General features: G+C 36.1%; 1 protein-coding gene across 4 annotated transcripts; it reads right to left on the bottom strand.

Annotated features, from left to right (window-relative positions):
* Positions 1-3,693: 3,693 nt before the first annotated feature.
* CLEC7A (C-type lectin domain containing 7A) lies at positions 3,694-13,928 on the bottom strand. Of its 4 annotated transcripts, XM_059402596.1 has the most exons (6): positions 13,752-13,920; positions 11,949-12,047; positions 10,553-10,690; positions 9,484-9,635; positions 7,617-7,735; positions 3,694-4,147 (listed from the first exon to the last, which is right to left on the bottom strand). In XM_059402596.1, the coding sequence occupies exons 1-6, from the start codon at positions 13,852-13,854 to the stop codon at positions 4,012-4,014; spliced, it is 747 nt and encodes a 248-aa protein (XP_059258579.1). In that variant the 5' UTR covers positions 13,855-13,920; the 3' UTR covers positions 3,694-4,011. The 4 variants fall into 4 exon arrangements, with proteins under 4 accessions (XP_059258579.1, XP_059258580.1, XP_059258581.1 ...); XM_059402597.1 differs by lacking the exon at positions 10,553-10,690 and having other exon boundaries at positions 13,752-13,923; XM_059402598.1 differs by lacking the exon at positions 7,617-7,735 and having other exon boundaries at positions 4,070-4,147; positions 13,752-13,922.
* Positions 13,929-16,245: the final 2,317 nt, after the last annotated feature.

The raw sequence follows: 16,245 nt of genomic DNA on the forward strand, positions 1-16,245 counted from the left end.
AAAAAGAATAGATCTTGCCAGTTACAATGATATGGTAGGGCTAAAGAGTATAATTCTACGTGAAATAAGACAGACAGAAAAAGACAAATACCATATGATTTCATTCATATGTGGAATTTAAGGGAAAAAACAATGATCAGAGGAAAAAAGAGACAAACCAGAAAAGAGATTCTTAACTACAGAGAATAAACAAATGGTTACCAGAGGGGAGGTGGGGTGATAGGTAAAGGGGATTAAGAGTTTAAAGGGGATTAAGAGGGATTAAGATTAGCCGATGAGCACTGAGTAATGTGTGCAAGTATAGCAGCACTGTCACCCGAAACTAATGGGACAGTGTATGTTAACTACGCTGGATTTTTTTTAAAGTGTTCTCCTATTGTCAATTCAATGATCTTTCCTCTTACAGTGTATGAACTCAATTTAACATTTTGTAGACCATGGTCATGAACAAATTACACATTTAACTGGAAGTCAGGACTTTTAGAATTATTGCTAACTACATGTGATGTTACATGTGACTCCAGGAAAGCAGGTAATAATTTTTACCTAAATTTCCCAAGCTGAGAAGGAAATGAAAAGACTGTTTTAGATAATGTCCAAAAATCCTTCTTGAATCAGTAAAATATAATTGTATTATTTAATCAATACTTTCCCATGTTTTGGTTATTAGCTTAGCTAAATCAAGCATACCAAATAAAAAGACATGGAGAAGATGCTTGGGTGGGAACATGCAGACCCAGGAGGGGTGGATTAAGAAGCACATATTGTTGATTTATTATATGTCTCAAACTATGTATTGTTTATCAGATCATTCTAAATAAAACAAACCCAAAGAGACCTTTCTTTTGCATCAGGCCTTGTAAAAAGTAGTGAATAAAAAATTATTTGGTAATTTGCATTGGATTGTTGTATTAGAAAATGTTACAGGAGATAAGGCAGTAAAAAAAAAAAAAAAAAACTTGAAGGAAGACGTAAGTGAAACACATAGGAGAAAGGAGAGGGAAGATCAAATATCAGAAATTGCAACAGTTGGGGCCTGAAAGAATACATTTAGAGGGTGCTGACGATGATGATTCTCATGAAAAGCAATTAAAACTAACAGCATTGATTCAAGTAGATCCTTGATACTTTTCACCAAATAATTTACACTAACATTTTTCCTACTCATCCTTAAACACTTATTTTTTCAACAATGACAAAAATATCTTTTGATAGAACACCTGCTTTATTTCAGGTACTATTCTCAGATTCTAGGATGCATCAAAAACAAAACTTTCTGTCTTTTAGATCCTATCTTATATGGAAGAAGCCAGATAACATGAAAGATAGTAAGTGAATAATAGAGCATATTAGAGTATAATAAGAGGTATGAAAATATGAGGAAGGTATGGGAGATTAAGAATATACAAAAAGGAGGGGCACCTGGGTGGCTTGGTATCTGGGTGACTGACTCTTGATTTAGGCTTAGGTCATGATCACACAGTTGTAAGATTGAGCCTTGCATCGGGCTCTATACTCACTGGGAAGTCTGCTTGAGATGCTCTCTCCTGCTGCCTCCCCTCTCTAAAATAAATAGATAAAGCTTAAAAGTAAAGAAAAAGAATATACAAAAAGGAGGGTCAGTAATTGTAAATATGGCAGTCAGACTCAGCCTCATTAAGAAAATGCTCTATGTGCAGAGACTTTAAAGAAGTGCAAGAACAGGTCCTGCAGTATCTAGGGTAAAAATCATTCGGGTGAAGAGAACAGAAAGCTCAAAGGCCCTGAGGTGGAAGCATGCAGGTCATTATGAAACAAGAGAGAAACCAGATGGAATGAACAAAGAGGAGAAAAGTAGATTAGGTCAAAAGAGTAAAAAGTGGCCCACAGACAACTGAAAAGGTCTCTTCCTTTTCATTTCAATTTATCTATATTTGGTTTTACTCTGAGGTACGTGGGAAGTCAAGGGGATTTTGAGTAGAGGGCGGAGATGACTTGTTTTAAATTTAAAAGAATCACTCCACTAATTTTAAAAAATTAGCTTAGGAGGACAAAGGTGGACACTGGGAGATTACTTTGAAAATTACTGCAATACTTCAGGCCAGAGAAGATGGTGGTCCTCCAGTAAGTGTTTCCTCTAGCATGACTGTTACTCAGCCTTTAGACAGAAGTTCGGCTAGTAGACATTTTCCCTTTTCTGTCTCTTGGAAAAAAAGGATGTTTCCTGTTCATTCCCATGTACATGGCCATGTAAACTGTAGTATAAACAAGTATTAACAAGTCAGGTAATATGCTATCCTGTAATAGAGCATCTTACGTTATACCATCATTTTGTAATAGTCACACTTTTATCTTTAAATCATAAATATTTAAAAAACAAATATTGTTGTCTGTTCTAAGTACAGCTGGAAATCCCTCATCCAGAATTATTTTTGATCATTATGACTTCTCAAATCATTCACGCCATCCTAAGGACCCAGGAGGAACTGATCAAACCAAAAACAAAATTGAAAGACATGATATCTCTTCAAAATCTCACCTTATACCTTAATTTAACTCTCAAATTATCTTTGCCTTTTCCACATGTCTTTTCATATGGTAACAATATGAGTGTGTATATTAAAAAGCATTAGGAATCTTCATCAAAAAGGTCTATTTCTTCTTTTCAATTTTTAAATACTTAAGATCCCAAATTTATTCTTCAACATAAAACTACTACTAAACTACCTCTTCCCAAGTGCCAAGTTCACCATTATTTTCTTATGAGGAGAGGGCATACTGTCATAATGTTTACTACACACAACATTTGGAAGCCAAAGTTTCTTCGATTATCATTTCTTTCTTACATAACAACTTGATGTAATTTCCGTTCACATGTTAATAACCAAAGAAGGATGTAACTCCCTCTCCAATAATATGGAAGTCCCCTTTGGAAATAAAAACAGGACCAGGGGGAAAATTTAAGAGAAAATAAGACAAAGACAAATTATCACATAAGGAAACATGTTTCAAAAATACCCTCTAATGGTAATTACTGAAAATTTTCTAAAAACTGCAAAACAGTAATCATTAAAAAATAGTAAGACAAGTTTTGCCTTCCAGAATGTTAATACCTCAGTGATAGGATAGTTGTTTTTTTAAAAGATTTTATCATGCATGAGCATGGAAATAGAGGGCCAGATAAAGAGGAAGAGAGAGCATCTCAAGGAGACTCTGACCTGAGTGTGGAGCTTGATTCAGGGCTCAATTTCAGATCCTGAAATCACCACCCAAGCTGAAATCAAGAGTTGGATGCTCAACCAACTGAGCCACCCAAGTCCCCTGGATTATTGTTTTTGTTGTTGTTGTTGTTCTATATTCATTACCAGATCTTTTTTGATTGATAGTATTTACAATGGAGAATACTTTTTTATAACTACTTCACATTATACAAGATCCTATTACTCAGATATGTGGCAGACATATTCCCTGAGCTATTTGAGGATAAAAAAGAGATGGAGTTGCTTGGTTTTTTTCACAATTTTTTTAACATAGCCATATTGATGATCAAAATAATAAAATAACTCTGATTGTAGTGAAGATAATTTTTTCATTTCCTTTTGCTGTTCAGAAATACATTCTTCCTTCTACCTGTGTCTGATACACTATTAGACATGGAGAAACACGTCATGGAAACACAGGGGCAATTTTTAAGGACAAAAAGCAACCCTGGTAGACCCAGAAATAATTATCTTCTTGAAACACCAAGGATTTATGGCAAATTCCATGTTGATATTAACTCAAAAGATATAAGTTCAGCTGACCTGACTCCATTTCTAGGGCTGTATTAACTAGAACCTAATACTGGACTTCCAATTCATTTGGCAAGTGCAGAATTATAGCTTCTCCATTCTCATCTAAGATTAAAGTTGGCTGAGCTCTCTTGATATTTTTAGCTGTTATTTTGACCTCAAATATCTCTTTTCTGTTTTGTTTTCTGCCCTTCTTATTATTTTAAATACTTCTCTCTGGTCTTCCACAGTGACACCCCAATCATTTTATTGACAACTTCTTCTCACAAATACTGTATGAGGGCACACTACAAAGTTGATCATAAATTATCGACAGGTGAATCCACACACAGCTGTGAGATGAGCTTTCTTGGGTTTCTGTGCTTCTGATTTGAAACCTGTTAAAGTATAATAAGGCAATTAGAACAAATATAAGAAATACTATCTACTATCTACACAATGCTGAAATAAATTAGCAAGGATATGGGCAAGGATATTGTTGAAAAAATTTCCTAAGTGGTTATATTATTGGAAAAAGAAACTTGAACTTAGGTTGCATTAGTTCTCAAATGGAAACAGAAGAGCCTTTGTTATTAAGACATAAAAATGACTCAAACATTTGTTAAGAAAAATACTGTTAGTCACATAAAATTAAATAAAGCTTCTGACAAATTAAAAAAAATCATTTACTATTCTATAGACAGTTCTTTATCTTTCAACCTCTTAACTAGAAGTGTATTTATCAAATAAAACAACAAGTTCATGAAATTATCTTTGTGTATATTTAGTGAGTAGACCAAGCAGAAGAGTTATTATTGAGAAGAATCTAGAACTAGATGAAGAATCATAGGGGTGCCTGGGTGGCTCAGTCATTTAAGTATCTGCCTTCAGCTCAGGTCATGATCCCAGGGTCCTGGGATTAGGTCCCACTTTGGGCTCCCTATTCAGTGGGAAAGTCTATTTCTCCCTCTACCCCTCCCCCCTGCTTGTAATCTCCCTCTCTCATACTCTCTTTCTCTGAACTAAATAAATAAAATCTTGGGAAGAAAATAAATGAGGAATCATAGATATCAAGGCCTTTTAAAGAAAGGGAAAACAGCATTATATATATATTTTTTCAGCATTATATATTTTAATGCATTCTGAAGATAGAATTATATTACAATACAGTGATAGACAATTATGATCATTATCCTGGGTGAGTGGGAGTATGACTCTGTTCTATTTGCTCTTCAGTCTCCTGAAGGAGCCGTGATAATTATTCAAACTTAAAAGGTAACACTGAGTTTCACTGTAAAGGCTATGGACTAGTACTCTTCATCTTGTGTATCTAGCTCTAAAGAGGCTCTGGGACTGGAAGATTGAGAGAATTCTTTTGTAGAAATGGCTAGGCTAAAAGTATGAGACAACTTTGATTCAGGCCTCAGAGAGAATTTTGACTGGTATTCTCCAAAACTTTCCTTGATGTTGAAGAGTTTTTTTGAGTATGGACAGAGCTACATTTCGGGCTCTCTGCTCCACAGGGAGCCTGCTTCCCTCTCTCTCTCTGCCTGCCTCTCCATCTACTTGTGATTTCTCTCTGTCAAATAAATAAATAAAATCTTTAAAAAAAAATAGTATTAGATACAGAACTAAACTCTAAAGGAAACAGTAGAGAGTATTCTTCAGGTTTAAGGAAAATGGTTGAAATGGAAGGTAGGAGAGACAGAAATAAATAAGAACTAATGCAAATCATAAATATGTGGGAAAATCTAGATGAATTGTATATCAATCTATGTATCTACTGTTTTCTAGGACTATATTTTTAGTGAATCTGAGGTGCCATCAATTGTGAAGAGAACATTTATTTAACTAATACTGTGAAATAAATTCATCCAGGATGGAATTTAGTAGAAAACCCTGCAGAACAAAGGACAATTCTTGTGTAGGAGTAAATGAAAACGAAAACTACAACCAGAAAAGAGGAACCAAGAGACGTGCCTGTCTCAATCTTGCCCCCAAGTGGAGGATGGGAGAAAAACATTACATCCCCTGAGAAGCTGAACCACAAGCTGGTACTTACAGGTCTTCCATTTGAATCCATAATACCAGTGTATTTAAAACAAACCAAGACAAAACAAAACAAAACAAAACAACAACAACAACAACAACAAAAAAAAACATGCAGAGTGTTTTAGTACTCTCAGGTTTGTGGTGCCTTTCATTGACTGGCAGAAGCAAACACTAATCCTTCTTGACAGGCTCGACTTCAGTTCACACCTACAGTGATGATAAAAGACCAGCAGCTGAAGACAGGTACCAAATGTAGAGATTTAAAATGTGGGAAAAGATGTGAAAGCATTAAAGTACACAAAAATAATAACATGTAAATTGGGGAGGGAGGACAGAGAGTAAAGAAGTATTCTAATATATTTTTAAATTGCCCAGGAAGAACATTATAAAACAATTAATATTAGACTTTGATGAGTGAAGAATATGTGTTATAATATTTAGAGCAACTTCAAAAATTAGTAAGAGTAAATTCTAAGTTGCTGTAAGAAAAAGTGGAGTCATAAAATTATTAAACATTTCAAAGAGAAGAAAGACAAGAAAAAGTACTTTGAATGGTCTGTGCACTGTACAGTATAAAAATTCTAAATCTATATGTGCCTAAGAGTACACCATCAGCCAAACAAAATTGTTACAGAATTTTAAGTAGAGTCACAGTGGGAGATTTTAGTCTACTTTTCTCAGCAGGGGAAGAAGGAGCAGATAAAAGTCAAAGGACTGGAATCACATGTACTATGTTCTCCGACCACAATGGAATTAAGCTAAGACCTGAAGCAAAGGGATAATTATAAACACAGAGATATTTATAAATTAAGAAGTACATTTGGGGGGCACCTGGGTGGCTCAGCGGGTTAAAGCCTCTGCCTTCCGCTCAGGTCATGATCCCAGAGTCCTGGGATCGAGCCCCACATGGGGCTCTCTGCTCAGCAGGGGGCCTGCTTCCCTTCCTCTCTCTCTAGCTGCCTCTCTGCCTACTTGTGATCTCTGTCTGTCAAATAAATAAATAAAATCTTAAAAAAAAAAAAAAAGAAAGGGAAATCTCCATGTATCAGTTATTCCTCATTGTGTGGATCAGTCAGGGGTCTTCAGAACCAATAGATCTGTATAGATCTTCTTCTCTAAGGAACCCTAGCTGATCCACACACAGTAAGGGAGAATTTATAATGTAAATGAGAAATATGTTTAAAATAAATTTATAGAGTCTGAAACATGGTTGCTTTCAAAATTAATAGTAACGTGTGTCACAAATTTACTAGGTGTTGGATGCTATGCTAAGTGATTTGACTTTTATCTCCTTTATCTTAAAATCCTAATAAAAAGGTTTTATTTTTATTCTTATTTACAGATGAGGAAAGAGGGGTTCAGGTAGGTCAAGCAACTTATCCAATTTCACACGGAGAGCGGGCCAATCATTGTCTCAAGCTGAGAACTGACTCCAAAGCCTATGCTCTTCACCACGATTTTACATTAACAGTGATGACTTCTAACTGAACTACTTCAGACAGGTGCCAGGTGTGCCCCTTGTAAGAAAGCTGAGGAACATTTGTGCTGCACTAGACGACCACTCAACTCATTTTGACTGGAAGGTTCTCCTCTACTTTGTTTTCTTTCTTTCTTTCTTTCTTTCTTTCTTTCTTTCTTTCTTTCTTTCTTTCTTTCTTCTTTTTTTTTTTTTTTTCCTGATTCACTCTTTTTCTCTCTATCACCATTTCTCTTTCTCTCATTCTCATAAGTGGCCCACAGATCAGGTCCTTAACTGCTTGGCATGCTCTTATCCTTCTGAGAAAGGGTATGAAGTATTGTCCTTCAGATACTTACAAGTTAGAAGAGAACACTGAGCCATCCTCCCAGAGCCATGGTCCTTCAGTCTGATGGCGAGAAAGTCCTATCCAGAATGAATTATCAGGTTGAGAAGACATGTGCCTTACTACAAATTCCTGTAGGAAAACATAAATATAAATACATGTCAAAGAGTCATGGAGAGAGTGAGACAGACAGAGATGATAGAGATAAAAAGATGGAGAGAGACTCTCACAGACATTGAGAGAGAACACAGATTGAATCGCCTTGGTGAAGAACGCAGGCATACACTGGCATCAACCGAGAGAGAAGTACCAATTATTGATTGTCTTTGAGTGTCTCAAAAAGTATATTTCGTTTCTTCAAAGTCAATATTGTTTAGTTTTCCAATAAAAAAAGAGACCTATAATGTCAAAATTATAATGCCTCCATGCAACTTGCTTGACAAGACCCATGAATGACAGACCCCTGAGGCCATTTTCATGGAAAACTGGCCACTATCTTCTCCAATTGAATATATGAATTTGTAACACTTTTGTCAAGAAATGCTTTGCAGAGTTAGATAAAAATATAAAAATAACTCCGTTCCACTGCATGTTCTATGAATAAGTAATTTGAGGTTTAATGCTGACATTTGACAAACAACGGGAACATCGAAAAGCCAGACAGACTTCCAGTATGATTCCTTTTCTTTGTCGCGCTCTACTTCCGTTCATTTTCATGCGAACTACGACTGTTGGGTAACACAGGATGGAAACACAGAAGTTGAAAGGAAATGAAAGTAAATGTAGGAGTTACAGAGTGTTTAGATTTATATAGTGTAGAGTGTTTTCTGACTATTAATGCCTTTTCCTAGCCCAAGTGAATTCTACCCTTCATTCAAGATGCCTTATAACTCTCATTTTTTCTGTAAAACTTTATGTATCTGGACATCTCTCTCTGAATTTCTATCATTGATTGCCAAAAGCAGATATTTAACTTTTAGCAACTGTTGTTTCTTTCTTCTTAGAAACTACGTAAGCATTGAATTAGCAAGGTTACTTTTTAAACTTCTTTGCCTTTCCCAGTATCTTGCAAGAAGTAAATGATTTATAAATGTATATTATTATTGCTGCTTTTTCCCTTGATAATAATGATGACAAAGGGGAGAATTTTCTATTTTACTCAACTAAATTTAAGAATTGAAATCCAAACCCACAAAAATGAGTAGTGGCCTGATTGTCATAGTCATGCAACTTGTAGTGTGTTTGGATAGATTTGTTTTAAAGTAAAACACATTGGGGCCCATGGGTGGTGCAGTTGGTTAAGCGTCCGACTCTTGGTTTTGGCTCAGGTCCATATCTCAGGGTCATGAGATCAAGACCTGCATCAGGCTCCATGCTCAGTACAGAATCTTCTTGAGACACTCTCTTTCCTTCTGCCCCACTCTCTGCCTCATGCACACACACTCTCTCTCTAAAATAAAACAAATAAAACCTTTAAAAAAATAAAGTGAAAGTATTTATTTTTTTGAATTAATTAAAAAACCATATATTTTACCCATTTAATACATGCTGTTTTAATTATGGAGGATATTAAGTGTGACTTTCTCTTAGGTAAAATTTTTTAAATATTTTATTTATTTATTTATTTGAGAGAGAGTGCTAGAGATAGAGAGCATCAGCAGGGGGAGGGGCAAAGAGGGGGGATTACTCCTCACTGAGCAGGGAACCAGATGTGAGACTCCATCCCAGGACCTTGGGATCATGACCTGAGCGGAAGGCAGACACTTAAGTGACTATGCCACCCAGGTGCCCTCTCTTAGGGAAAATTATCTTTACCTGGAATTATGTATTTTTCTGCTCAATATTGACTACAGATAATTATAAGTGAAGTCCACACTCACCAGTTCTTCTGCACTGTCTATCTTCAGGAGGTTAGAGTATAGTTGAGAACACTGACTTTTACTTCTATTCCAGGAAGTTAATGATGTGCTAAATAGATAACAGTTGTTCTTGTGTATGATCCAGTTAGGAGGACAAGAGCTGGAAAAATCTCCTGGAAATAAAATGTAAATACAATGAGGTTCATAACAATTCATAATAATAATAATAGGGATGTGATTTTTATAGAAGAGACCACATTGAAATCCCCTCATTCAATTAAAATTTAAAAATGAATTAACCATAAACAGTTTTAGACAGTCAACCCTCCTTTCCTTCCTGGCCTCTCCTCCATTCTTCCACCTTCAGTCCAGAACTCCCTTTCCTCATGATAATTTTTAAAGTAAATCAATTCAAAAGCAATCATCAAGATACACAGTCACTTCATGTTAACTTATTTTAGAGTTGTGAGATCCATTTAAGTATGCAGTTTTCCAAATGAAAAACATATAAGAGCAATTGTTCACATTATAGAGAATACCTACTTTCTATTTTTATCTATTTGATATAAATAGTGAGAAAGTATGGGTCCAGAGATGGAAAATTGAAATCAAAATATTGTCATACTCAATTTTGATACAATGAGGAAAAAAAGGGTCATGTATATGAAGTTGCAATAAAATTAATGAAATTGTATGATTAAAGAAAAACAAATATAACTAGAGTTTTCAGGACTATATCTATTAGGTCTATGTCTTTGTGTATGTTTAATTCACATACAATTCTTATTTCTTGGCACATTTTCCCTTCTTTCCTTTCCTCTCCCTTTCTTCCTTTCTGACATCCAATTTCCTATTCTATCTCTGTTACTTTAAAATGTCAATTGGCCAAATGCATGGGATATTTATATGACTTTATTGCATATATGACAGGGACATACTATATACTGAGGTAATACTTATGTGTGCTTTCATGAATATGCAATCCTTGCCCATAAAAGTATTGCCTTTACCTACCCTACTCCAGGTCTTAGCCCCAGTTATTAACCTTCCTGGATTAAGAATTCCATTCATCTTTTAACCCTGTCCTTGCCTGTGGTTCTGAGAGACTTGGTAGGAGTCACGTGGTCTTCTAAAGATGATTGTGTGGGTAGACTGTGGTTCTCTTTATTTCTTGATGGAAAGGTATCGTTCTTCAATGGGTTGCTCCCTGAATTGGATTTCCAAATAGCTTCATATACCAACAACAATTATAGTGACAGAAAAAAAAAAAAAAGTCATTCTACTATATTTGAAATGATAATTCCAAGATCCATATTTCTGTTGGAATACAAAGGGGTATATTTTTATTAACAATAAATAGATAACACATTGCTGATTGAGAGGTAAAAATAGATGGTAGATAGAGAGATAGATAGGTGATAGAATAGATGATAGATAAATAGATGGGGAAAAAAATTACTTCCATGAAGGTGTAGTAAAAATTAGGAGAAAAACAAAGCAGATAAAGAATATAAAAGAGAAAGCAAGAGGCACATGAAATATCATCAACTGGACCCATGATAGACTTGAAATAGTAATAAATCTTCTATCTTTCTTCTGTTATGTAAAAATGAGAGCTCTTTGAGGACACTCCAAAGGCACAATAATATCTTATTGATAAGAGAACATGTGAGATACAAAATCTAAAGGAATTCATTCACCCATCACAAAATATCTATTTAGTAAGTTCCTCAGGTAATCCCTGGTATTATTCAGAAGAGTTTAGATTAAAGATTAGGTATAAAATAATTTCCTTAGATCATGAGGTTTGTAAAAATAGTTTATAGTCTTATTAGGGAATTTATTTCATTAAGAAGATAAGCACCTTATTGTACTTCCTTCTTCACTTCCCCTGGTTTAGTACCATTAACATATCTTGGGAATTTCACACCTTTAAAACAAGCTATTCAAGAAAGACAATAGAGCAATATAGTTAAGAGTATGCATTTTTTAGGGGTGCCTGAGTGCTTCAGTTGGTTAAGCCTCAGACTCTTAATTTCAGCTCAGATCATGATCTCAGGGTCATCAGATGGAACCCTGCGTCAGGCTCTGTAATGAGTATGGAGCCTGCTCCAGAATCTTTTTCCCTCCTTCCCTCCCCCACTCACACTGGGATCCCTCTAACAGGAGAAGGAGGGGGAGGAGGAGGAGGAGGAGGGGGAGGAGGGGAGGAAGAGAATGGAGGGAAAGAAAAAAGAATATGCATTTTCTCAGTCTAATCATGGTCTTACCACTAACTAGTTTATGGCCCTAAAAAATAAAATGCACCTCCCCCTACCTCTCACTTCTCTTATAAGTAAAATGAGAAAGTGTAGCACTGATTCAATTGGGGTAATATACAGATTCCACATGCCAAGCTCTTAAGAGTGCCTGGCACATAATAAATGCTTATTGAATGTCTGTTATAGTTGTTGTTGTTGTTGTTGATCTCCCTCACCAATACTCACCCATGGTACCCAGGATCACAGCTATGACCAGTTTTAGCAAGCATAGGATTCCCAAAGTCAGAGCAATGGAACGCCAACGAGGAGATGTAGCACATGTTACTAAGAAGAGAGAGGGAAGAGAAATTAAATGAAAAAAATATGATAAATCACAGAGAACTTCAGTTCTACAGTGCATCAAAATCTGGAAAATTCTAAAGTGAATTACTAATCACTGACATACAGATAATCTAGTCATCTAGGATTATCTGAATTTTCCCTCACATTTGGCATACCTCCTTAAGCTCTGGAACTGCAGTTTCAGCACAGTGCCCTGACATCTGTACACTCCTAATTTCAGGTTCACACTGATGGTCCTGACATTACCAGAGTTTCTGAAATCCCACTCATCTCACTCAGACAGCTGACGGTCTTCTATAAAAATAGAAGAGAGCCCTGGTTACTGAGGACAACCTTTTCTTTTCACTTATTTTTTGCACAGCCTTGGGCAAATTATTCCCTCTGTTTATTCATTTCTCTTTGTGAAAAACTGAGGTAATAATACTCCAGAGTTTCATTGTGGGAAGCAAATGAGCTAACATATAAAAGCACCTAGTCTAGAGGCTACTAGCACATTATATATAACTCACTGTTAGTCAACAAATACATAGAAACATAAATCTGCCTCCCTACCTCTTGCATCATCCAGTTTTTCTAGTACTCCTCAACTGGTTGAGCAAGAAAAGAATTGCATACGTGGTAAAGGGAAAATAATTGTGCAATGTGGGTTACCACAAAGCAGAAGAGAGCAAATTCTCATGTCAAGACTTAGGAATAATCTTTCTCCTGATAAGAGGGAACTCATTTTATGTTAATACCATTGCATCAAGGATATAGTTCTCCCTTTGAGAATAAGCATTACAAGCATTTCAGAGAATTGTCAAATAGGAGAGGCATAGAGGAAACCACATGACTCATTCTATTAAGGGAAAGAGCTTGTAATGCCTTTCTCCATATTTTATTCCTTTTCTGTTATGTTTAAGACTCCTGTTCTGCAAATGGAATCGTTTCATCCAGCACATATATTTTCCTTCACTAGTGTACAAAAGACTTCAATTTGATTAAGAAAAACATCCAAATCAGTGTCTTACCTCAAAAAACACATTTTGTGATTCCAAACCCTATGACCAAAGTCCCTTTGGCCTTTACCACAAAATCACAAATCTGTTTCTTTCCTCACCTATCTCCTCTCTTTTCATTCTTCTCTTTCTTATCTTCAATATCCTGGTGTTGTTCACATGTATTTATTTAAGTTTCCATGACTTCCATTCTATGAGTTATTCCTTGCTACCAAACAAGCAACAAGTCACTCCTATTGAAATTCTTACATCTTTGCATTTCATCACACTTATTTACTGTTCCTTACTGCTGAAGGGTCTATTTCTACAGAAAAGAGAAATTTTATTTTCTTTTTTTTCTTAGATCTTATTTATTCATGAGAGAGAGAGAAGCAGAGAGAGAAGCAGGCTCCCTGCGGAACTCAATCTCAGGACCCTGGGATCATGACCTGAGCCAAAGGCAGAAACTTAACTGACTGAGCCACCCAGGCACCCAAGAAATTGTATTTTCTGTTATGATAATAATTAATTTAAATACTGATAGTCACCAAATGCTTGCAATGAGGAAAGATATTTCAAAAATCTTCAGTGAGTTCTGAAAATCTTTTCAAAGGTTTTTAGGCTACATATCATAAATCTCTCAAATTTTCTCCACATAAGTGTTTTCGTTGATGAGAACAAGAACACTGAAGGTAGAAAGAAAAGATACCTTTCTCTAACACCACACGTCTCCCAGTGATGCCTTGATAGTGGAAGTCTAATTGAGTATAACCATCTTCATCCAAATTTTCTACCTCAGCATGGGATCCCATTGTTCTACTGAGTTCCTGAATTGACACAGCATTTGAGAGTTCTCCTTTTCTTTTCTAAAGACAAAAGAGGATGTATGGGTCAAATCATGTGGGGTAGGCATTTACTGAGTTTTAACAAGTTGAGCTCAAGTAAGTAGTCCAACCAGATAGAGCCAAAGGCAGGAAATGAAAACTATGCTGTGATAAGTTCCCATTTGTAACTTTAGATCTTGTTTCCAAGACTGATGAGTCTTAAGAAAAGTATAAGGCAGCACAATAGACAAATCTTTGTTTCAGACCAAATATAAGAAAAATAAAACGTGTATTCATACATGCATTCATTTACTCATGTACTTGTTCATCCAGTAAACGTTTATCAAATGCCCATCTTTTCAAATGGCAGAGCCGAGGAGCTAAGGATATAGGGATAAAAGATATCTGTGAAGAAGCTCATTGTGTAATAGAAAAAACCTACAGACAAATATGTAAAGGATGCCATAATGAGGCATTGTAACAACAGAGAGGAGAAACAAATTTCTTTAGAATTTGTCAGGGATTGATAATTCAATGTAGTAATTATTTATTGAAAATTACTCTGAGCTAGGTACACCCATTGCTCATATTTTCTCACTCAATCTCAATTTTCCAATAAGTCCATATAGTATATATTTATCTTATTTTTTAAAGAGTTTATTTTTTTATAGTTTGAGAGAGAGAGAGAGAGATCACAGAAAGGGAGAAGCAGATTTGTCACTGAGCCTGATGCCAGGACCCCAAGGTCACGACCTGAGCCAAAGGCAGAAGCTTAACTCATTGAGTCACCCAGGTGCCCGTTTATTTAATTTTCAAATGAAGACAATGTGATATAGAAACTTTAGTCCCTTACCCAGTTTTAAGAAGCTAATAAAAATATTGAAGCAAAAAATCAAACCAAAGCGCACTTTTGTTGCAAAATGCATGATTTTTTCATACACTTATAAGTACATAGTCCCCCCATTTAATTGTGGTTTTTGCTTTGCATGGTTTCAGTTACCCCCAGGCAACTGCGGTCACGATGAAGATGATCCTCCTGATGTATCATCAGAAAGTCAGTAGCAGCCTAAACCTACCTCACAAGGCCTATCACATAGGTACTTATGTACAAGAAGAAGGAAAAAAAAAACAGTGTATATGTAAGATTCAGTACTATCCTTAGGGCAGGCCTCCACAGGGGATCTTGGAACAAATCCCCTAGAGATAAGAAAAAATGAGTGTGACAACTTATGGAGAATTCTGGGACTAAAATATTATACAAAATACCCAAATTAATGACATATGGAAAACACTGATCTTGACTGGAAACCAGAAAGGTACTCAATCCACTTACAAGACTATGAAGCAAGCAGAATGAAGGAGACATCTGAAACAAACCCAGACACTCATTAAAGCAGTGAGGACAGATTTCATTCAGTAATACAATTACAGTGAAGAAGAGGGACCAGCATGAAGGAACTCAACTTCTCCAAAACAAAGTATTGACTTTCTTTTTAAAGGCATGCAAAAGGAGAGACGCTGAGTGGTATTAAGGGGTCTTAATTCATGTGAAGATTTTTTAGTTGGTGCCTATTTAGGAGAGAAATAAACTTCTCCAGTCTTTATGATGGTGGCAGCTATACATGTCAAAGCAAGATGGTGCCCCTGGTGAAATTAGATCTTTATGCTCCCACAGGGACAGGGAGAGTGAGAGTCCTCTCTCTTAACTCCCTGGATGTTTGCATTTCAGAGAGATGGCTCTCAGCTCCTTGAAGAAATAGCTTCAATTACTTTTCAAAGGTCAGAGAAAGGAATTAATGTTGCAACATTTCTAAGGTAACTGTTCTAAGAGGGAATTAGAGGCCTGTCCATCACCAAGTTTTGACTGGAACAAACAGTAAATTTTCCTGGAAGCACTGAGCTTTCTCAGGCAAGCATTTCAGGGGATGGAGGTTAGGGTGGGGGGAGGTGGGGTTTCAATATTATCCTAGGGATATTAAGGTGCCAGATGATGTCAAGTCTGTTAGTGCAGAAGTCTGGATGGAGATACAGCCAAGAGCTCTGAGGTTCTTACTAACACATATCAAAATGGAAGAGTTCAATGGAGAGTAAATAAGTGAGTTTCTCCCCCTCACTTAACCTGCCATGAAAGTTTTGCTAATTTTTTGTAGATACCTTGCAAAGTAGTCATGTGGATCTTAATCTCAACGTCCATCAGCCTCCCTGTTCTATAACGCAGTCTTTGCAAAACAGGGGATTTTTCACAGATTGCTTATCTGGTTCAAGGAAAAAAGGTTAGCCTGCTAACAGAACAGAAATGAGGCAAACACCTTCCAGGCAAAAATAAGAAACTGGTTTTCTACTATCAATCCAGGCCCCTCCATTGGGTGAATTTTGTAT

This window comes from Mustela nigripes, chromosome 6, assembly GCF_022355385.1.
Source record: "Mustela nigripes isolate SB6536 chromosome 6, MUSNIG.SB6536, whole genome shotgun sequence".
Taxonomy (NCBI): domain Eukaryota; kingdom Metazoa; phylum Chordata; class Mammalia; order Carnivora; family Mustelidae; genus Mustela; species Mustela nigripes.

Coding starts and splice junctions, on each gene's coding strand:
- CLEC7A (XM_059402596.1), bottom strand. CDS start 13,854: ATGGGATCCCATGCTGAGGTAGAAAATTTGGATGAAGATGGTTATACT. Junction 9,636..10,552: donor CAAGTCTCTCAGAACCACAG/GCAAGGACAGGG, acceptor TTTTATTTCCAG/GAGATTTTTCCAGCTCTTGT. Junction 7,736..9,483: donor TAGACAGTGCAGAAGAACTG/GTGAGTGTGGAC, acceptor GTTTTCCTACAG/GAATTTGTAGTAAGGCACAT.